The sequence below is a fragment of the Exserohilum turcica genome, assembly GCF_000359705.1.
Source record: "Exserohilum turcica Et28A unplaced genomic scaffold SETTUscaffold_5, whole genome shotgun sequence".
NCBI lineage: Eukaryota > Fungi > Ascomycota > Dothideomycetes > Pleosporales > Pleosporaceae > Exserohilum > Exserohilum turcicum.
Genome location: NW_007360266.1, coordinates 1,923,206 through 1,944,364, shown reverse-complemented (window position 1 = coordinate 1,944,364; position 21,159 = coordinate 1,923,206). Strand labels below are relative to the sequence as shown.

Here is a 21,159-nt window from a genome sequence, read left to right as displayed (position 1 = left end):
CCTACTTAGATACTTGTAGGCCTAAGAACCCTACACGTCTTATATAGCCCTTCGGGCTGAAAAAGGACGTTAAACTAGAATAATAATAATAATAATAATAATACAGGCTTATAGAGGTGCGCAGGTTTAGTGGGGTGCGGCGCTCGCTTGTACGCGGCGCTCGCTTGTAAAACACGTTACATTCTTTTCAATAGTAAATCATACCACATGTCACTGCATATAACTCCCAGCGCCATTTCTTACTTCTTTTGCACTATGTATGTATGTAAGTGACTGAGTATGTAAGTATCGTATTCTGTATGATAATAACAATGATGATGATGGTGATGGTGGTGATGGTGACAAGGGCTCAGCTCAGTGTCGCGTTCGTTTTTCGCACCACGGATTTCATGAGAGAAGGAGATGGAGATGGAGATGGAGAGAGAGTGAGAGATGGAGATAAGGGGAAAGGGCAAAAGGTGGTTTGCGAATGTGCATGGAGAATAAATGAACTATAGGTGGATAAGGGGGAATGGGTCTGAGTAAGTAGGTAAGTAAGTAAGTAAGTAAGTGGGCAAGTCAGTGGTTGGTATATCTATCTACGTGTATATGTATTCCAGATACCAGCTACCACTTGCTAGTTGCTAGTTGCTAGACATGACATGACATGACATGATAGATTATACATCCCCCCCCCTGCTTTCCGTCTTTCCGTCTCCTTGTATGTCCTGAACATATGTATCAACTAACCAACACAATCCCATCACTCACATCCACATCCACATCCACATCCACATCCACATCCACATCCACACAAAAACACAAGACATGATTCATCCCACAACAACAGCAGTCCAAAGAAAAGAAAAGAGAGGGTATATAAAATAGCATTTCAATATCTCATCGCACAATAGGCGCATCCATCCATCCATTAATCAATCAGTCAGTTAGTCAGTTAATCATGCGTGAATCATCATGCCATCAAAGAAAAAAGCCAACCAAACCAACCCAAACCAAACCAAGCCAAACCAAGCAGGATAACCGCCAAAGCAAACAGATATATGCAAAAAAGAGAAAAAAAAAGATATGCAAGACGCAAGAAGCGCGCCATGCTCGTCGTAAAACAGCCGTATCTCATTCCCCGCTTCATGAAAATAAAACATGTTCATTAGAAACATCCCCCTCCCCGATTTACACACCCACACACACACACTTACAAACATACAACCATCTATAGCAAAACGGCCGCAAACCCCACAACCGCGCCCGCAACCGCCGCCCACGCCATCGTCTGCACACCAGCAGCAGCAGCAGCATTCGGCAGCGGGCGACGATCACCCTGGCTCTGTTCGATGGGGAGGCCTGTGGCTGGATCGGTCGGACGAGGCCGGTTGTTGTTGTTGTTGTTGTTTCCGTTTGGCTGCGGGTCCTGGACGGGGCCTGTGGGAAGCGGACCTGTGGGGAGGGGACGGGTGCCGAGGGGGCCTGTTGGGCGGGGGATTGCCGAGGCGGCGTAGGTGGTTGAGCTGAAGGTGCAGTGCCACATGAGTTCGTCGACGTCTGGAGGGGGGGGGGAGTTAGTCATGTGATGTGGCGGGGGGGGGGGGATTGGCGGGTAAGAAATAGGGATTGGAATTGGAGGGTAGAAGGGAGAAAGAGAAAGAGACTTACCGTCGTCTCGTCTGCCGTCTCCGTCACGGTCGTCTCGGTCATCGCGGTCATCACGGTCACGATCGTCGCGGTCGTCACGGCCGTCTCGGTCGCGGTCGCGGTCTGGTTCGCCGCCGTTTGCCGCCACGCATGCGGCGCACAGCGGGATAGTCGTGCGGGCGTTTTGGTCTCTGCAGATGCAGTCGCGCTCGGCGGCGTCGTTGCCGACTGTTCGAGTTAGCCATTTGCATGTTGCTTCACACGGATTGGCGGGAATAGACGTACTGATGTTCCGGTGGCAGGTTTGCGTCAAGGTAATGACGGGCAGGCAGATGTCCAGACAGGCCACTGGCACGTCGTCGTGGTCAACCTTTTGCGCGAGGCCCGTGGCCGAAAGGACGAAAGCGAGGGCGAGGGCGTGGAAATGCATGGTTCCGAATTGGGTGTGTTTAGAGGTACAAAGTTACTATCAAGCTGATCTTGTGGTTGTGATTGTGATTGTTGTTGTTGGGTCCAAAGTTGTTTTTCGGTCGTAGTGATCGACTATTCCTGTCCTTATCGTTTGTAAGTAAGTAGTGGTTGTATAAAGCAAAATATCAACGGGCTTACCCACACCCTTTATACACATGTCGGCCAGTACAAGACCATCGCGTGCCTACATTCCATGTTCAGGTACCAAAGCACGTCCATGTGTTGGGCCCACACAGCACAGCACAGCCCACACCTCCTCCTCGTCCGCTTCCACCATCACCACCCATCCTTACTTCCCGCACACCACCCTCAGACAAAGCGCCAAGACACCACGCCCGCACCGCCATGACGATGATGACGACAAAGGGTCGCAGCATGGCAATGCAAGGTCCGTCCGCTTGTTTCCCCCATCGGCCCGTTGTCGGTCGGTAATCACATTGGACACTGTAAGAGTTGCGGGGGCCAATCGATGTGTAGCCTTCCATGGCCGTAAGGTGCTCGGAAGGGGTGGAAATCTCCAAGTCTTGTCCGTCGACACAGCAAAAGGCCTTGGCACGGCGGTATTACTTGGGTGAATCATGACACTGCGGTTTTGTCTGTAGCGGTAACTCTTGGGCGCCGCCGCTCTTTTGCTTTTTTTGGTCCGGCATAGCCTCCCCTCGTGGGAGACGTGACGCCGTGTCCAAGCAAAGCAAAGCAACAACGCCAGCGAATGAAGCCAACACAGGTGCTCCCGGCTAAGACATGCAGCCGTGGTTTTCCGGGTTGGAATGGCGGCCTGGCGACGACGACGACGACAACGCGCGAAGATGGGCACACGGCGGAGCCACCAACAAAACAGGATCATGGACGCTCCGCCCCGAAGTTTCCCACATAGCCCGCATGAAGCTTGGTCTGTTTTGCGCAACGCCCAGCCCATGGCGAATCAAGTCGCGGATGCCAAGGCACCCCAAGGAGCAAAAGATATGCATTTGTGCCAAGAGTGGAGAGGGTGGAGAGCAAATGCCATGTCCTAGTAGATGTGAGCGTCTTGTGGGTCATTTGGCACTTTTTTGTTACGTCTTTTTGCTGTTGTGTCTTGTTGCGCTGGCTAGGCGTGTTTTTCTTTTTCTTTTTTTCTTGGGCTACGCGCGTTTCAGGTGGCGGTGCAACCAGTAAGTAAGGAAAGAAAATCGAGGTACTGTAGGTGGTCAGTGCTTGCAACTGTTCAGCGGATGCAACACCCCACCAAAATTGGTGCTCCACCAAAGATGAGGCTATAGAGACCCATACAAAAGCTATTATCACGAGATTTTCTGGTGGAGTATTGAGCAAGTAGTAATATATATTTCCGTCTATATATATTTCGCTGGTAACTTTATATTGCGGCCGCGGGTGGTGGTTTTGGTGGAGGGCTTGGCGGGCGGCGGTGCAACTCCATCACCACTCTCGCAGCCCACCACACGACGACGTTTTGCTGTTTTTGTATTCTGCGACGATGAAGCTTTTCGTTTAGGTGTACTTTGCTTATCGCGAGATTTTTTTGTTGTTGCAGTAAGCCAATCTTGTTCTTTTTGGGCGCGCGCGGCAGTAAGTTGTGCAGCCTTAGCCTCCTATTTTTTCTCGCGGGCAACTTTTGCAATTTCCCGCGCCTGTTTTGCCTCTATAGCTATTTGTTTTTTATACCGGGCAGCGGCTTCTCGCATCTCTTTTCTCTCTTTTTTTTTTGGAGTTTTTCTGCCTCTTCTTCTTGGTGCTGTACAGCCTGACGCGCTCGAGCTTCCCGTACCGCCCGAGGGCTCCACACCACCGCCAGACTCTGGTACTCTTGGTGTTGTTGAAGGTCGAGAACTCTATTATGCTTCGGCCTCTGTTTTTTGGTGGCGATTTCACCGCGAAGTTCGTCGATCTCAACGTGGAGAAGCTCGTTGTTGACCTGCAGAGAATGTAGAGCCAGGCGGAGCTCTTTGGCTGCAGCCGTCGACCTATCCGGTACCGCAACGTCAAATAATCTTGACAGCGTACGCCAGCTATCTCCATCTCCCACCTCTCTACTTTTCAAGTTGTTATCTCGTTGTGATGTGGTGGTTTTGAACCGTTTGAGTACGACTTCGGGATCGCGGGGATGGAGCCCGGTGGCTGCAAAACTGCTCAAAATATTATCGGTAGTGAAGGTAGATGTATACGCCACCCAAAATAGGCGGAGGAAATCACTTTTCTGCATTTGGAGTAATGCTTGGCTGCGGCGTATGAACTCTGATAGCTCTTTAGAGTACGCCGCCGACAGCGGCCCGTACAACACCACGTCGAGAGGCTGTAGAGTATGGGTGGCGTAGGGTGGAAATATTGAAAGTATTATTCGATGGGAGTAACAATATTCGATAAATTTGGGTGAGACGTGGCTACGGTGGCCGTCGAGGATGAGCATCCAGTAATCGCGTTTGGCTTTCGCCTTCGTTTGACGATCAAAAACCTGTTTGAGCCAAGCTAAGCCTAGGTCGTTATGACTCTATCTGGATGGACTTGTAGAGAAAAAAACGTGGTGTTTTCCAACCTCTAGGTCGCGTACCTAGCTATCGCGAAGTCCGACCTTGCCTTCATAGATAACGCAAGGATCTACAGCGCTTCCATCAGCACAAACACATGCTAAAACTGTTATCCACTCTCTATTACCATCTTGGATGGCGGCAGTGATCATTTTTTGGTTCTAAAGTTGTTTGGAAAACACCCGTTTTGACCTTGTGGTGGACCTAAGTAGGAAGCCCTTCTTGTCCATATTGTAGATGTTATGCGGCGCAACGTCGTAGTCATCGAGTTTCCCGAAGATGAGATCGAAATATGATCGATAACTATCATGACTATCAGCTTCGTGACGATTGCGGTCCATCCTGGTGGTGTATTTGATGGTAAGGTTGGTGGTGTTGCGGTCCAGAAAGCGTGTGACCTAGCTATCTGACGGCTCCCATTCCGCAATATTCGACACAAAATTTTTTATCATAGACCTGGTAGGTGCAAGCCCACAACTAGAAAGCTTCTGTATATACTTTACAAGCTTAGCTTTATGTTGTGTAGTGAGTAATTTCGTGTTTTCTGCGGCGGCTGCACAGGACTAGGTTTGTTTGTAGTGGCGGCGCGTTAACGTTGACAACACAACACTAAACTTTTTCGCAGCTGCTCTATACGAAAGTCGTTCTTTAGGATCTTGCGCATCGACTGCTGCAAGCGCTTTCTTAATTGGAGTCATGGTGGTGGAGTTATCACGCGTTGAAGTGGGTGGGTCTGTTTTGGGAAGGTGCAGATGGTGTTGCATCCGCTGAACAGTTGCACGCACTGACCACCTACAGTACTACAAAGGTTGTTTTAGTCTAGTTTGGCCAGATTAGGCCTTATCCCGTACAACGCCAAGTAGGCTTGCAGCAGCAAATTCATGTAAATGCCTGATGGCTTGAAGGATCTCGTATGCCTTCATCTGGCATGCCGGCAATGATTGTAACATGCAATGCAGGGAGAAGATGTGCGTGCGCAATGTATTTCGTGCATTGCAGTCTTGGAAGTGTGGTAATATCGGCAGGGAACGGAACAAGGAGGAATCAAGGTTGTCAGCAATGACAGGCCCTTTGCTCCGCCTTGTTCTCGCTATGCTATCGCCATACTTGCCGTGTAGTATGAACATACCTACAGCACTGCACGCTCTCGCGTAGGTGCACGTGCAGTGGAGAGTGAATAGGGCGTTGCTCCATTGACCAACCAAGCCCCATCACCCATCTTTGGGTCGTTTCGTTGTCTCACCCAGTCTACGTGATGAGAAAATTCTGCTTGTGCTTTGCGTACTGCTGCATGGCTTAGTATCTTGGGCCTACACTATAGGCATTCTGGCGTGAAGATCCTTAGTCGAGATAGTCACGGCAGTCGGTCTAGAAGAAAAGCCTGGACTAGGTAAGATTGGACATAGCTGTTGTTTTATTTAGATTAGATTGCCGAGTGTGGGGTTATCGGCGCGAGAAACGTTGGGCCGCTGGGGGTGGGGTGCTCAACAGATGCGTTCTGGGGATGAGGTCATGCGTAGCTGGTCATGTTGCGGGTGTACTACGTGTGTAACAGTCATGGGCGGTGTGTACATCTTCGAATAAGCAGAAGCAATAATGGTATAGTAGACTTACGTGTCTTTTCTTGTCGCCTTCCTCCTCTTTGCGCACTGTCGACCATCCTCAAGCCTGACGGCAACAGTCGTTCCACTCTTCTCAGTTCCACATGTACCCTTTTTCAGAGCGGACACTTTGTACATCTCTAATTTCTATTCCAGTTTCTCATTAGATCACACTTGCTCCTCGTCGGAACGGGGTCCTGGCATCCGTTGTATCAAAGAACGTATGACCCTGTGACCTTCGCAATGACCCTTATCTGGCCATCGTCGTCGAACCATGCCCGTGTGCATCCAAATAATATACCTCACTGGCGGGGTCGACTCTACGAGTAAGAAGGGGACTGCTAGCGGACCATGCTGAACTGTTGCCGTGTTCTTGCTGCATCCGCGTTCGTAATGCGCGTCGAGGTATTGGTTGACTTTTTTCCAGTGCTGTCTCCACAGCACTCAGAATCGCCCTGCTCTTCCACCAGCTGCAAAGGGTTTGCTAATTTGTCTCTCTGGATGTGGCTCAAAGTCTCAAAATCCCGCATTCCCCCGCTGTGACCCAACATATGAGTTGAAAAGAGGCCATCGTACTGGACAAGTGTCAGTAGGGTACCACAATATACGCAGCGAGCACGGAAGGATGATTCCAGGGCAGCTCAACGATGAAAGAGCGATGCCACCGTCACGGCTCTATAAGCCACTGCCGCGAATACACTTCTCTTCTCCACACAGCCTTTCGCCCTTTGTCCGCGCTGCGCAGCTATCGCAACGCTCCTAGAACCTAGTATCTCTCGTTGAATCAGTATTATCTTTTCCGCAGCAAGCTTTGCCTCCAGCAAGTGTTTTGTGCATTACAGTTTCGTTACTGACGCGCCTTTCTGATGGGTTCGCCATTAGAGCACTGGCTCGTTGCTCACCGCCGCAAGGAAGCCACCAGGGCCAACTCGGGAACAAATGCAGACCCTCCCATAGCCAACAATCCCGTTCCAGGCCGAATATGGACGAAAGAATCCCTAGCAAAGATTTGGGGATACTCGTCGTTGAAGGATATGTGTGGCAGGGCGAACGAGACTCCCTGGTACAACGCCGAAACAGGAATGAATGAAGAGGTTGACGAATCGTCCGAGAGAACATTGACCAAACCAGAGGGATACAATCCATTTAAATTTCGTCTTGGCCCTTCATTGGTACCAGGCCTACCGCCAGGATGGTTTGCAGCTTACCGTGCAATCGAACAAGGACTAGGTCAAGGGAGCGACGAAGACGCAATAGCATTACTCGCATCACTACCACCTCGACCTCCGCCCCAGCCCTTGCCCCCGCTCCGGGTTCCGCGATCGTCACTTTACATCGAGAACCAGATCCTAATCTTGCATCAAGACCTCGATTCCCTGTTCGAACACTACTTGACCAAATATGTTTCTGCGTCTTGCGAGAATGAAGCATTTAAGTTGCTCCATGCCGAAATGGATGTGCTCATGGCTCACCACGAAGTCAATTTAGCTCACTCCGATAGCGACAGCACGCTCCTAGACCTCTACGCTGGTTTTTCTGAAAGGATTCAGCAGAGCATCATCTATTGCGCATACATTGCCTGGGACCAAGAGCAATTCCCAAGCCGACCGCGCGCCGGTAATCCCTGGGGCTACCTGCTCCCCAAGACATACATGGCAAAAGCCCTGAGTCGCCAGAGAATTTCTTCGGAGATGTTGGTGGTATTTCAGAATAAGCAGAGTTTGCTGAGAGAGCTGAGGACAGTGACTTGGGGTCGTAGGGCCTACTTGGACAGGTTGGAGCAACTCTCCGACGCTGACGCCAGGACACTGTGGATGCTCCATCCAACTTTCACTCACAGCAAGACCGTACCACTGCACGCCCTGGTAGGAAACCTTCAAAGGCTGTATTTGCAGATGGGCGATAGACGGCTTTTGAGGAGCTATTGGGCGAAATGAGGGCGAGTTTGCCGATATTGGCGCATCTTGTCTGTCTACCGACACGGCAGCATTGTTGAACGAGGTGTACTTTGGAAATTTTTTGCGTTACCTGTGCGTTACCTGTGCGTTACCTGTGCGTTACTTGCGCGTTATTGCTGATTGCGTTTGGGGATGTTCGTTTCGATGGAAATCGGAGATAATGATTGTTTAGGACGATTTGATTGTGCGCATGTTACCGACCCTCGACTATTCAGGTTAGCTTAAACAACTTTCCACCCACATCATCCCATTCGTCGTCCCATCTGTGCTCGCTTTCCTTGAGTGCGCCTGCTTTGAGCGTGTCTCTCAATCTGCCATCGCTGCCAAAGAAGGTAGCCAGGTGCAAAGCGAGCTCCTCTGCGCTTTGAAATCCGAGGCCGTTGACGCCTTGCTTGACCAGTTCCGGCCATGCCTCGAACTTGCCCCAACCCACGACAGGCAGCCCTGCGCCAAACATATCGACGACCTTCATGGGGAGGTCAACGCCAGAGGATGATGTATGCAGTGACACACCAAGATCGGCCGAGGCGAGAAGGAGAGCGTAGTCGGCATGGGTGAGCCAAGCCGTCTTGATGATGACGTTTGACAGCTTTTTCTGCTGATTCAATTCATTGATCTTGGAGAGATAGTATTCCTTTTGTGGGCCTTTGCCTGTGATGATGGCAATAATCTTGGGCAGGTGCGTCTGTGAAGTGCACTCGGCAGAATAGGTGACGAGGGCAGACAAGAGGAGCGAGAAGTCTTCGTCAGCTGTCCAAGAGGTGGCGCTTACGATGAGTCTCCAGGGCGTTGTCGAGTTGGGCGAGAGGTCCTCTGCAAATTCGGCCGTTTCCGGCAGTCTCCTGAGGAATCGCTCACGCTCCTCGGTCGCGATAGGCTGAAAGGCAGGGGCCGGGCGGTCATGCATTGCGTGTGCAATGACGCCGTAATCGGCTTTGAGAACACGGGCCATTGCGTCGGTTACAGTGATGTGGTGCGCAGCAGCTTTGGCGAAGAGCTTCTCATATCTCTCCGATATTCTGACGAGAGGATGCGAGTCTCCGAGCTTCATGGCTAGGATGGAGTAGCCAAAGTTGTGCCAATCAATGACGAGACTAGTGCGGCGCAAGAAGCATACCAGACTGGCAACGGCGAGTGTTGGTATTGACGGAGGATTCTGCACAAGCGTCCACGCCGTGGGCCTGGAGCGGTAGCCTAGTGCAGCGTACAAAGACCAAACCTGCCACAGGACTTTGAGCGGGGCCAGGATGGGGAAGAGAAGTTTGCTGCTTGAGCGCAGCACACTTGGTGCTGGCGAGAGGGGGATGATTTCAATCAAAGGGTTGGAGACAATGTCCGGATGTATTTCGGACTCTGGCACAGGTTACTATGTGAAGGGGGTGCATCGTGGACAGCATTTACCTTTGTAGCCGATGAGCACGACGCTGCCGCCGTGTTTGGCGATGCTCACGGCATGGTACTGCATACGGGGGGACCGTCCAATGTCTCCCAACACGACCACCTGCACCGACCGTCCCTGCTTCCACTGCAGCGGGCCCTTTCCGTCTCTTGTCCTTGTCTTGATGTCTTGTCCATTCTCGTCGACGGACCTTGGCGGCTTGTCTCTGGAGGCATCATAGCGGCCAGGCAGCGTGACGAGGAAAAGCGTGAACAGCGTAGACAGGGCGACAACGACGCTCAGCACGGCGGCGAAGATGCTGCCGTCCGTCTTGGAGTCGTCGAACATGGCAGCGTGGGGAGGTCGTGATGGTGTTGTCCAATTGCAAGGCGCGTGGTTGAAGACGGCGGCGCCAAGACGCGAGGGCGGGGCGAGATGCGGAGGCCAGGGGGGGAGGCACGCTTGGCCCAAAGGGGAAGGCGCGGGCTGGATAGCGCATATGTCCGGAGATAGAAGGGACCCCTGAAAAGAGGCGTCGACGCGCTGCCATTGTGGTGGTGATTGCCTCCTCGCTATCGCCGCGACACAGCACAGAGCCCTCCGCCCACGCCTCTTCACCGCCCGCCAGTTGCACCCCGCGCGCATTGCATTTTGCTTTGCTTTTGCCCCCCTCCCCTCCCCCTCCCCCATCCCCAAATCTCCATGCTCCAGCCACTCGCCGGGTGACGCAATTGAGCCCTGCCTTAGCTCCGACAGTGGCATCTACCCCCTCCACTTCACGGCCAGCATTGTTTCCCCTACCCAGGCGCATACTCGACGCCGCTGCCACCTGATGGCGTCGACATATGCCCTGCCCGTCACTCCGACTGCGCACAACCATGGCCGCTCAACATCGCAATATACGCCCGACCCGTCGCCTTATTCGACAAACTCCACAACTGGCGCTTCGCCTGCCAGATCACACAGCCACCGGTACACCCGGTCTGACATGGGCGCGGGCGGCCAATTGTACGGCGCGGCCCGCTCGCAGTACGCCGAGTACAACTCTCAGCTCCAGACGCAGCCCCAGGAGCACAAGCACGGCCACGAGCGCTCGACTTCAAGAGACTCGACATACACGCTGAAGCCCTTTTTGAATGGGAGCATGGGGAGGCCAAAAGGCCGGCCCAGAGGCGACTCAGACCTGGGCCGCGTCATCCCCAAAAAGACACCGGTAATCGACAGATATGGCTTCTCGCCAGTGTCGCCCATAGAAGAGACTGCCCATGCGCATTCACCTCTCCCGCCTGCGTAAGGATAGTTCGGACATGCTCTCGCAGGCCCCCACTAACAGACGGCGCAGACCATGGCTGCAGCTTCCCGAAGCCCTTACCGCCTTCCTCATCCCTCTCCCATACATCTTCGCCGCTCTGGCATATCCAAAGGGCATCCGCACGACAGCCAGGTTTCCGTCTACCCTCTCGGAAGCCGTAGCAGCAATCTCGCCTCCGACCGAGCCTACACATCCGTCGATTAGCGCACCATTGTTGCACGCCCTCGCGCTTTCGTCTGCGACACTGCTATTAGTGGGCGCAACTGCGAAAGTCAACTCGACTTTACAACCACTGGATAGACGGAAAGAAGACAAAGCCGCTTTGAATAACGGCAGTGTGCCCAGGCGCATTGCAAGCAATGCTCTTAGCGTATTGCTGCCTTTCTATGCGTCGTTGCAGCTGGGCGGCGCAAAGACAGCGCTCGTCTTGCTGATTGCAGTAGCAGCGGGCATCGGAGCTCTGGACCAGAAGCCAGGCAACCACACTCCGTGGGACGATGCTCGACGGACGCTGAGAACACGCAAAGCCACGTGTGGTACGCTTTCTCTTGCTATGATTGCAGACATCGTGGCCTCTGGAAACACAAACACCTTGATTGGCTATGCAGCCCTTTTGCTCTCCATGTTTCTGGTTCCTCCGCCTCTACCCACCGCTGGCTGGTCTCTCATGACCGGCACACAAAGCCAGGGCTCATACATGAGCCAAAAGCCTCTCCGCGCCTCGTTGCCGAAACCTTCATCTCCGCTAGTAAGCAAACCCGAGAACCAGCTCCTCACACTTGCCGCGGGTTTGCTTCTTCTCGTCACGACTGTTTTGTACTCTTTTGTTTCTTCTACATATCTATCTCTGTCCCAACATACAGTTGGATTTTCGGCCCTGTCGATTGCATCAGCGACAGCGCTTGTCTACTTTTCTCTTCCAGCATCATTGCGGAGTCAGAAACAGGTAGGGCTCAGGCTGAGCGGTATCCTCATCTTCGCTTTTAGTTTTTTGGAGTCTGGAGGCCATCTCAACAGCGCATTTCCCTGTGTTTGTGCAGTCCTCATGGCAGCCGTCTCGTTTGACACTCGCTCCCCAGTACCACGCGCTCACGATCACGCCCATGCGCATACCAACCACAGTCACGCACACGGCCATGACCATGACCATAAGCATGATCATCATCTCCACGGGAACCATTCCAGAATATCTGCCTTCTTGATTGCGCGCTCAACCCCAGGTTCGATTGTGCATAGTGTGTTGATTGAAAGGGACTCGCGGCGCATCGCATACTTTGGCATGTACGTCTTACCATTCAGCTGAGAACTCAGAGACTAGTAGCGAAACTCTAACAACATTTAGACTCAACTTGACATTCATGATGGTTCAATTCTTCTATGGTTTTGTCAGCGGCTCGCTGGGATTGCTCACAGACAGTATCCATATGCTTTTTGACTGTGCGGGTCTGGCGGTAGGTCTTGCGGCTGCAGTCATGAGCAAGTGGCCTCCAAACACTCATTTTCCGTACGGCTATGGAAAAATCGATACGCTGTCTGGGTTTGCCAACGGTGTATTTCTCTTGTAAGCCATTCGTATTTCTATACAACTCATGCTAATCCTGTACAGGCTTGTCAGTGTCGAAATCATATTCGATGCTTTTGAGCGCCTTTGGGAGGGTCGCGAACTTCATCGTCTCAATGAACTGCTGATTGTCAGTATACTGGGATTTTTGGTCAACATTGTCGGTCTCACTGCCTTTGGACATGCTCACCATGGCCATGGGCACGATCATGGCCATGACCACGGACATGACCACGGACACGGACACTCACACGACAACGAAAACATGCAGGGTATCTTCCTTCATATTCTTGCCGATGCGCTTGGCTCTGTAGCAGTCATCATCTCTACTCTTCTGACCAAGTACTACGGCTGGTCCGGATGGGACCCTATTGCGTCCTGCATCATTGCTATTCTGATCTTCCTCTCGGCGATCCCCCTTGTCAAGTCCAGCGGAGCGAGACTTATGCTTAGCTTGCCTAGCGATGTCGAGTATGGCATCAGGAATGCGTTGGGAGAGTTGGGTACACTGAGAGGCGTGGTAGGTTACACGGTTCCTAAGTTTTGGCTTGAAGACGAAGGAGCTGCGCATGCGGAAGCCCATGCCAAGGAGCATGACGATTGCGACGGACACAAGCACGACGACCATTCTCATGATCACGACCACGACCACGATCATCCACATTCGCACGACCATGACCATTCGCATGATCATGACCATTCACATTCACATTCACATTCGCATTCGCACGACCACAGCCACGACCATTCCCATTCGCACTCGCACTCTCACGATCACAACCACGACCACGACCACGACCATGATCATGTGCATAAACCACGGCGCATCCTTGGCGTAATCCATATCATTGCATCGCGGGTTGCAGACGTAGAAGACGTCCGCGAGCGCTCCTACCAGTTTCTCAAAGACCGCGGTATGGACGTCGTCATCCACGTCGAAAGAGAAGGCGAAGGCCGGTGTTGGTGTGGCGGTGGCGGCGATTACAAGACAAACTAGTGTACAACAGGTGTATATAGATGTCAATGGAAGAGGAAGTTTGCACTTTTTTTTTGTAATATGCACATGTATGGAATATTCACATGACATCTTGGATTTTGACATTATTCCTTTTTTTTCTCGCTTCGATTAGGTGAAGTGGCTTGTAACGCATGTTGGTTTTTTCTTTGTTTATTTTATCTATAGCTGATATCTACCGCTACCGCGTGACTTGCGCATATCATATCATACTCTACGTACATACCGCAATCATCCTAAAGACCTGAGAAACATGACATAAGCTCCGTACTTGAAACCCCCTCCCTCCCGCCCGTGGAAGCATAGTAAGAAAGGAAATGGGAAGCCTCATTACAAGTTTAATGGTATCCTTTAGATAACAGATAACAGAAAGGAAAATTGATCCCACCCCCCCCCCAAGACAAAGGCTTAACCCTCCGACCGTAGAACCCCAGCCAAAGTCCTAACATCAAATTCAACCCACCTGGCTCGGCCCTCCCTGCGGCCGCGCCCACCACTCTCATCAATAGCCCCCGGATTCATGACTGTACAGCCGAAATACTTGACGACGAAGGGCGGAGCCTCTGAATCCGCCAGCACGACGCTGGTAGGCAGCGGATACAAATTCAGGGTGTGTGCAAAGTCCCAGTGCAGCGGGCGCGCGGCAAGCGGGTAGGGACTGAGATGGGATTGAGAGAGAATGGTGCGGGTAAGTGTGCGGGCGGTTTGCGTGTCGAAATCGACGTCTGGTTGTTGTTGTTGGTGTTGTTTTTGTTTTTGCTTTCGAGCTGGGGGTTGGTTGAGATCGAGATCCATGGCATCCTGAGCCTGCAAGTCGCGCGCATGCTGGCTGTGTGAAAACGGCAGTTCCTCGTCGTCGTCACCATCGGCGTCAGCGGGCGGCTTGTTGAATCGAATCGAGTTTCTCTGCAGACGGCCCAGCACGTCGTCGCGCAGGATGGCCATTTCACCTTTTACGCCGAACCAGGTGAGGCGAGTGGGATTCGAAGTCCAGAGGACGTCGCCTTCGGTGCCTTTTGCTCTTCCCGGGCCCCAGATCTCGCGGTTCGCTTCGGCGACGACTTTGCGGATGCGGCTGGTGAACATGGGGGGCACGGGTTTGCGCGGTAAGGGAGTGGCGGCGCCGGCGGAGAAGGCGCTGGGCCAGGCGTCGTTGTCGCCGGGGACGAGGACGAGAGTTGTGTGTGCGATGAGGGGCTGGAAGTCGGCGAGGACGGAGGCTAGCGCGTCGAAATGCTCCTTGTATTCTATGCTTCCTGTACCTGGGACCCCCGCGAGACTGGCTTTCGAGCTGAAGTTCCCCATCAGGATGATGGCGAGCGGGTACACGGGGTGAGCGTCTGTCGGGTCAGGTGTGTATGTGCGTAGAAGAGTGCGGAGGGCAGACAGCGTTGAGGGGACGTCCAGATGGAGATCTGATGCTATGACGATGTTGTGTGGTCGGTCTGGATCGAGGAGTTTTGACGCAATCTTGTTCATGCGAGCACCGGTTCCACGCTGTGAGCCGACGCCCAGGAAATCTGTCCAGCCGAATGCCGGGCCAGCCAGACTGTTCTTGTCGATTTCTTCGGCGCCGCCTAGTGTCGCTGTTCGCCGTTCACAAGGCGGGTGGCCGACTGAGAAACCAAGGAACTTTCCGCCAATCGTGCCGCCAATACCACCACTGCCTCCTAGAGAAGAGCTCACTCCAGAATCTTCTTCGTAGCTGCCTTCGACTAGTACAATCATGCCTGGTGCAAAGTACGCGCCCTTTTCAGGGATCGGTCGCGCGTGCTCAATGTCAAGCGCAATTGTTCCGGTTAGGTCGGAGAGTGAGAGCGCACCGGTCGCCGAGACGGTGAGCATGCCGAGTAACAGGTGGGTGCTTCCGCTCCGGCCAAGCAGATTGGCAATGGGTGTAATCGTGTTCATTTGCGACGTTGCAATCGACCCTGTCCGACTCAGAGTAGCTGATCTAGTTGTGCTGAAAGAAGGTGCTTGGAACGTCTCATTTCGGAGTATGCGCTGATGGACAATGTGGTAGCGCTGGCGGAAGACCTCGGTCTTGTGTGAGGGATCTGGGAATAGCGATGGTTTTGTGGCAGACCTAGTGTTGTTAGCAGAGGCTCAATACAGACCCAGAATGTACCGACTTTTCAAAGTGCTTTTGGTTGACATTGTATATTAGCTTTGGCTGCTCAAAAGCGCCAATGACTTTGATCCATTCTCGGGGGTCTTTCAGCATATCCTCTTCATCATCCTTGTCTTCCACCTCTAGACTTGACATGCCAAAACTCGACGTCGTGTCTATAGACGGACGTGACTGGCCGGCTGCCTCTGGGCCAAAGTTGAAACTGCTCTGTCGTCCTAGCGACGAGCCTTGGACTATTCTCCCGCCGCTCATGCACCCTTCGAATGTCTTGAGAATGCTCTTGAGCGTCTCATTATCGCCGTCCACAATGACCTGGCCGCCGCATTTCTTCCAGCTCTTGGCCACTTCCTCTAGGACTTTCTCCGCTAGGCCTTCCTCTCGCCATCCCGAACCGCAGTGCTTTCCAATGAATGTCGCTAGGGCCTGGAGGGCAGACGATGTGAGTGTGAGATTGTGTTTTTTGGTGAACGTCCTGAAGGCAAGCGGCCGTAGTGTCGCCGGAGGGAGTAATATCGGAAGAACAGTCGACTTTGCGACGGGTTTGAGCAAGGGCGGGGCGCGTATTGGGGCTGTTCTGCGGGGGTTGATGGGATGTACCGGAGTTCCAAATGCCGGTGAAGAGGATGGAATGGGGTCTGCCGGTACCGCCGAGGGCTTTTCTGGCCGTCTTGAAGTTGCCATGTCTGTTGTCGTGGTCGTCAAGCCAAGGCGTGCTGTATGCACTTGAGTAGTCGGTCTGGAATTCCACTTTACGCGCGACGCGGTCGCGCTTTCGCGCTAAGATCAGCCCGCTTTTCCTAGCAACGCCAATAGTCCCCACCTAAACACAACACTCACCTCCCTCGCGCCGAGCAGATCCTAACTGCGCATTAACAATCTTGCAGTCGCATAATACTAGTCATATCACGGACACAACCCGATCTGCGCAAAATGGCCGACCCCGCGACTGAACCGCTTGCGACCGTCACCGAAACCGAAGAGCTGCCTAGAACCAAGGAAAAGCTGTCCGAACTGTCGCAGGCTGCCTCTATCCACTACTCGACCAAGAACTTCCCTGCTGCCGCCGAGAACTATGCCAACGCTGTCGAGATCCAAGCCGAACTCAATGGCGAAATGGCGCCTGAGAATGCCGAACTGCTCTTCTACTACGGGCGCGCGCTATACAAGGTCGCGGTTGCTAAGAGCGACGTGCTAGGCAACAAGGTTGCGCAAGAGGAAAAGAAGAACAAGCAGCCCAAGTCGAAAAAGGCAGCAAAGACAGAGACAGGTGAAGGCTCAAGTACAGCGGCAGCCAAGGCCGAGCCAAAGACAGAATCGGTCCAGAACAAGCCATATTTCCAGCTTACAGGCGATGAAAACTGGACTGATTCGGAGGATGAAGAAGACGATGACGAGGGCGAGCAGGAAGAGGACGACGACGACTTTGGCAACGCATACGAGATCTTCGAGTTGGCTCGCGTCCTCTACGAAAAGCAGCTGAATGCACTCGCAGAGAGCGACTCTGCAGACAAGGGCAAGGGCAAAGCTGAGCTGAGCCCAGCCGAGCGCGTTATCAAGGAGCGCATTGCCGACTGTCACGGTTTCCTTGTGGAGATCTCACTCGAAAACGAGCGCTTCCACGATGCCGTAGCCGACGCCCGCAAGTCGCTTGCCCTGCAGGAGGAACTGTACCCATTTGAGCACGAAAACGTCACCGAGGCACATTACTCACTTTCTCTAGCCCTTGAGTTTGCATCTGTATCCAAGGTGCGCGAGGACCAGACGGGCCAATCCACAGGTGCGCCCGACACGGAGCCCGGAAAAGAAGACGAGGACGGCGTCAACTGGGAGCTGCGAAAAGAAGCCGCCGACCAAACCGACCTCGCGATCAAGAGCCTTGAAGCGCGGTTAAAGAAAGAGGAGGATGCTCTCGACTCCGACGCGCTCAAGCCAGACCAGAAGGAGAAGCAAGCCATCATCGCCGACAAGAAGAGTATGCTGGAGGATCTCAAAACCCGTCTTGTCGACCTCAAGTCGGATCCCACAAAGCAGCAGTTCGATACCATCGACTCGTCTGTCTTCCAGGGCTTGCTGGGTGGCATGCTGGGTGCCGACCCAGCCACGCAAAAGGCTAAGCTGGCTGAAGTCGCCAAGACGGCAAACGATGTTTCAGGTATGGTCAAGAAGAAGGCAAAGGCACCGGTGGCAGCAGCATCGTCGGCATCGTCGGCATCGGCGTCAAAAGACAGTGGCAGCAGCAAGAGGAAACTAGAAGTTGAAGACAGTGGCGCAGATGAAAAGAGAGCGAAGACAGAGGAGCCAGCGTAAATGCCCATTTTGTCAGTTTCCAATTGAGGCGTTTTTGGATGACACGGTTATATTTAGCGTCATGGAAGAATATGCATGCCCTTTTTTTTTGTTCTTAAATTTCACTGTTCACGAGCTAGGATAGCGCTGCAGTCTGCTACATAGGATAAGAATCAAATGCACAAACAATTACAAAAGTCCAATTTGCAAACATTGCAGTACTGTATTTTCCATGATAAGCTCATTTGATTTACACCGATTACTCTTCTAAGAAACTCGCAAAATATATATATTCTATATGCATACCCAGCTCATTCCCATCTACAGCTTACTTTCTCCCTCACTACCTTTGCCTTTCCAGCCCGACACCGTGGCGCCGCCGTCCAGCGTAATCGCGTTTCCAGTCATGTGTGCGCTGGCGGTACTGCTGAGGAACAAGACGAGGCCGCCGAAATCACTGGGCTTGCCAATTCTACCTGTAGGCTGTCCGGCCTTGAGCGGATCGGCGTACTTTTTCAACCCGAAATTTGTCATGCGTGAGGGGAAGACGCCCGGGCAGATGGCGTTGCACATGATGTGCTTGGGAGCGAGCTTGGAGGCTTGCATCTTGGTGAGGTGGATGCAGGCGGCTTTTGAGGGGCCATCTGTAGGGAATATTTGTTAGTCTGGATGCTCTGTATACAAACTCTTGCACTCTCTCTCTCTGTGTGTGTGTATCTTGCCAAGAGGAATGAGGTTAAAAAAAGAGACTTACAAGAAAAAGTCCCGGTGCCTGGTGGACTCAGCCCGCCAGTCTCTCCTGTCGTGACATCCACCGTCGTGATACCCGCCACACTAGCAATATTAATCACCCTGCTCGGTGCCTCCGCCGTCGCGCCTTTCAGCAGCAGCGGCTCCAGTCCGACCGTCATGTAGAAAATGCTCTTGACATTGAGCGCATAGAGCTTATCCCACGCATGCTCAGGATAGTTGTAGTAATCGTCGCCCCAGCTGGCACCCGAGTTGTTGATGAGCACCGTCAGGCGATCGGTTCGCTTTTTCACCTCGTCGCAGAGAGCAAGACAGCCGGCCTTGTCTTTGAGGTCCGCGACAATGTAGTCGCATTTGCCGGGGCCGAGGGCGTTGAGCCGTGCGCTCGTGGCGGAGAGCTCGCTTTCTTTGCGCGACGCGATGAAGACGTGCGCGCCGTTTTGCACAAAGGCTTGCGCGGCCATTTCGCCTAGCCCCGTGGCTCCGCCTGTGACGAGCACGACGTGCCAGGTGAAGTCGAAGAGGGCGCTGATGCGGAGGTCATCTTGGGATGCGGCGTGCGTCATTGTCGGGAAATTGGGTGGTAGACTGGGAATTGAGGAGTGGAATGTGAGATTTCCAGATTCAGGGTAGATTTAAGGAGGATAGTCAGGGTAGGGGCGGGAATGCGCAACAAGTAATTTTGCCATTGCTCTTGTTGTCGCTATATCCGTTGCAGAGATGGGGGGAACCTCGGCATCTTTTGACGCTGGGTACGTATGTGGGGTGTTAGCGCTGAATCGGTACGAATTACGTCTTCTTCTAGGCCTACTTTGGTGCATCCACCGTAAGACGGTGAACAATGCAATCAAGCATGCTAACGTGTCCTAGGAATTGTACAACTCTAGTGGACCATAATCCCCAGTGGCGTGAACTCTCCCCTTACGAAGAATGGTAAACTCGACACGAGTACTGTCTGACTGGTTCACGGTTACGTCGAAGACGGCGGGGACGACCATTGGTTTCTTAAACTCTACTCGCATCCGTAAGGGTCCATGCTCTGGTGAAATAGTATTTCCGGCGCTATACGAGCTCCATAATGCTTTTGCAGCTGCATGGTTTCCATGGGCAAGCTTGCCAGGTAAGCCAAAGAGCTTTGCAGCGAGCCCGGACAGGTGTATAAAGTTGTAGTCCTTGCAGAGCGCCGCCCATTTCAGCGGGTCGTCTCCAGATAGCGATATCTGTGTACTAGCATCCATGGGGATTGATGTCGACACGTTGGATTGACTGTTGTCCAAGCCTTTAGACTTGACATGGCCCGGCATCTTCCTGAATTCCAGCATGGTAAAGACTTGGCGGAAAATGGTACGAACGGCGCCATCGTTCTTTTCGATAGGCACATTGACATTTACTTCTAGTTCCCACTCAATGCCGCGTTTTACTGGCGTTGGGTTGGGGCGTACAACTGCTTCCAAGTGTGCAGAGTCGGTATCCATAAGGTTTTCTAGGTCGCACAGTTCTGGACGGATCAGCTCGAATGTGTTGCGAACATTGACGGCGCCTAATGGGTTTATCGGACACCGGGGGCTAGAGATAAGTAGCAGCATTGCTGGCTCAGTCATGACCGACAGAAACAGCATGAGCTGTGCATGTCCCAGAGATGGCGCTTTGCTACCTTGGTGTCCAACAGCCGAGAGAAAACGAGTGACATCTTCAGGACTTATGACAAGAGGTGAACAGAGCTGCAGTCCGGTGGGATCCGGGCGCGAGGTTTTGGTGGTTGCATAAAATAAAGATTTGATCATCATTGCGATGATTGCTATCACCACCTCTTCCATCCGGAGCGTGTTTGGAGAAAATGTCAAAGTCGCTCGTTTGGATAGCAAAGGCACCAGCCGGTATCCGAGAGAAACGAGTATGCCAAGTGCCATACCGAAAAGAAGAAACAGCGGCATCATGGCCAGGACTTGAGATGAGGGCGAATCATGTATCGGTGATGGTGTATGTTTGGAAAGAGAACTCGGCGAAGCGAGCGAAACACGTGACGTCATGGCGAATCTAGTAGTGTGGGTGGTCAATGCGTGCAACGGGTCAGACAATGCAACACCACCACTAAAATGTCCGCCTATCAAAAATGAGGCTGTAGAGCACCATACAAAAGCTATTATCACGAGATTTTTTGGTGGAGTAGTCTAAATAGTTCAAAAAACAATCCTATCTACTCAAATTTCTTTGGCAGTTTGATGTTGCGGCCGCGCATCGTTGTTTTGGTGGTGGGCTGCGCAGCCGACGATGCAGACGCACCACCACTTTGGCTGCCTGCATCACCACCACCCTTTGACTTTTTTTGACTTTTGAGACGATGAAGCTTTTCGTTTAGGTATATTTTGCTTATCGCGAGCTTTTTTTGAAGTTGCGACTGCGCGATCGCGAGCTTTTTTGGGCGCGTCTTAACTGGAGTTCTTTGGCCCTCACTTCTCTCTCTTTATCCCTCGCTATTTTCTTCAACTCCCGCGCAGTCCTTGCCTCGTCTATTAATTTTTTTCGTAGAGCTATACTAGCA

General features: G+C 52.6%; 8 protein-coding genes across 8 annotated transcripts; 3 read left to right on the top strand and 5 right to left on the bottom strand.

Annotated features, from left to right (window-relative positions):
- Window positions 1-1,210: 1,210 nt before the first annotated feature.
- On the bottom strand, window positions 1,211-2,059 carry SETTUDRAFT_156053 (uncharacterized protein; the record flags this gene model as incomplete). The annotated part of the gene is made up of 3 exons (XM_008031035.1): window positions 1,211-1,539; window positions 1,651-1,857; window positions 1,915-2,059. 3 exons carry the CDS (start codon window positions 2,057-2,059, stop codon window positions 1,211-1,213), a joined length of 681 nt encoding a protein of 226 aa, XP_008029226.1.
- A 5,033-nt stretch (window positions 2,060-7,092) lies between these two features.
- SETTUDRAFT_22233 (uncharacterized protein) lies at window positions 7,093-8,163 on the top strand (the record flags this gene model as incomplete). The annotated part of the gene is made up of 1 exon (XM_008030559.1): window positions 7,093-8,163. One exon carries the CDS (start codon window positions 7,093-7,095, stop codon window positions 8,161-8,163), a length of 1,071 nt encoding a protein of 356 aa, XP_008028750.1.
- Window positions 8,164-8,395: 232 nt separating this feature from the next.
- On the bottom strand, window positions 8,396-9,910 carry SETTUDRAFT_94692 (glycosyltransferase family 33 protein; the record flags this gene model as incomplete). Its single annotated transcript, XM_008031034.1, has 2 exons — window positions 8,396-9,537; window positions 9,586-9,910. 2 exons carry the CDS (start codon window positions 9,908-9,910, stop codon window positions 8,396-8,398), a joined length of 1,467 nt encoding a protein of 488 aa, XP_008029225.1.
- A 427-nt stretch (window positions 9,911-10,337) lies between these two features.
- On the top strand, window positions 10,338-13,432 carry SETTUDRAFT_140177 (uncharacterized protein; the record flags this gene model as incomplete). Its single annotated transcript, XM_008031033.1, has 4 exons — window positions 10,338-10,852; window positions 10,896-12,155; window positions 12,217-12,435; window positions 12,481-13,432. Exons 1-4 carry the CDS (start codon window positions 10,395-10,397, stop codon window positions 13,430-13,432), a joined length of 2,889 nt encoding a protein of 962 aa, XP_008029224.1. The 5' UTR covers window positions 10,338-10,394.
- A 426-nt stretch (window positions 13,433-13,858) lies between these two features.
- Window positions 13,859-16,262, bottom strand: SETTUDRAFT_140173 (uncharacterized protein; the record flags this gene model as incomplete). Its single annotated transcript, XM_008031032.1, has 2 exons — window positions 13,859-15,536; window positions 15,583-16,262. 2 exons carry the CDS (start codon window positions 16,260-16,262, stop codon window positions 13,859-13,861), a joined length of 2,358 nt encoding a protein of 785 aa, XP_008029223.1.
- Window positions 16,263-16,438: 176 nt separating this feature from the next.
- Window positions 16,439-18,049, top strand: SETTUDRAFT_164865 (uncharacterized protein). Its single transcript, XM_008031031.1, has one exon. The coding sequence runs from the start codon at window positions 16,512-16,514 to the stop codon at window positions 17,886-17,888; it is 1,377 nt and encodes a 458-aa protein (XP_008029222.1). The 5' UTR covers window positions 16,439-16,511; the 3' UTR covers window positions 17,889-18,049.
- A 57-nt stretch (window positions 18,050-18,106) lies between these two features.
- On the bottom strand, window positions 18,107-19,197 carry SETTUDRAFT_120377 (uncharacterized protein). Its single transcript, XM_008031030.1, has 2 exons — window positions 18,622-19,197; window positions 18,107-18,511 (listed from the first exon to the last, which is right to left on the bottom strand). Exons 1-2 carry the CDS (start codon window positions 19,181-19,183, stop codon window positions 18,189-18,191), a joined length of 885 nt encoding a protein of 294 aa, XP_008029221.1. The 5' UTR covers window positions 19,184-19,197; the 3' UTR covers window positions 18,107-18,188.
- A 234-nt stretch (window positions 19,198-19,431) lies between these two features.
- On the bottom strand, window positions 19,432-20,404 carry SETTUDRAFT_43285 (uncharacterized protein; the record flags this gene model as incomplete). Its single annotated transcript, XM_008030685.1, has 1 exon — window positions 19,432-20,404. One exon carries the CDS (start codon window positions 20,402-20,404, stop codon window positions 19,484-19,486), a length of 921 nt encoding a protein of 306 aa, XP_008028876.1. The 3' UTR covers window positions 19,432-19,483.
- Between the last annotated feature and the right edge of the window lie 755 nt (window positions 20,405-21,159).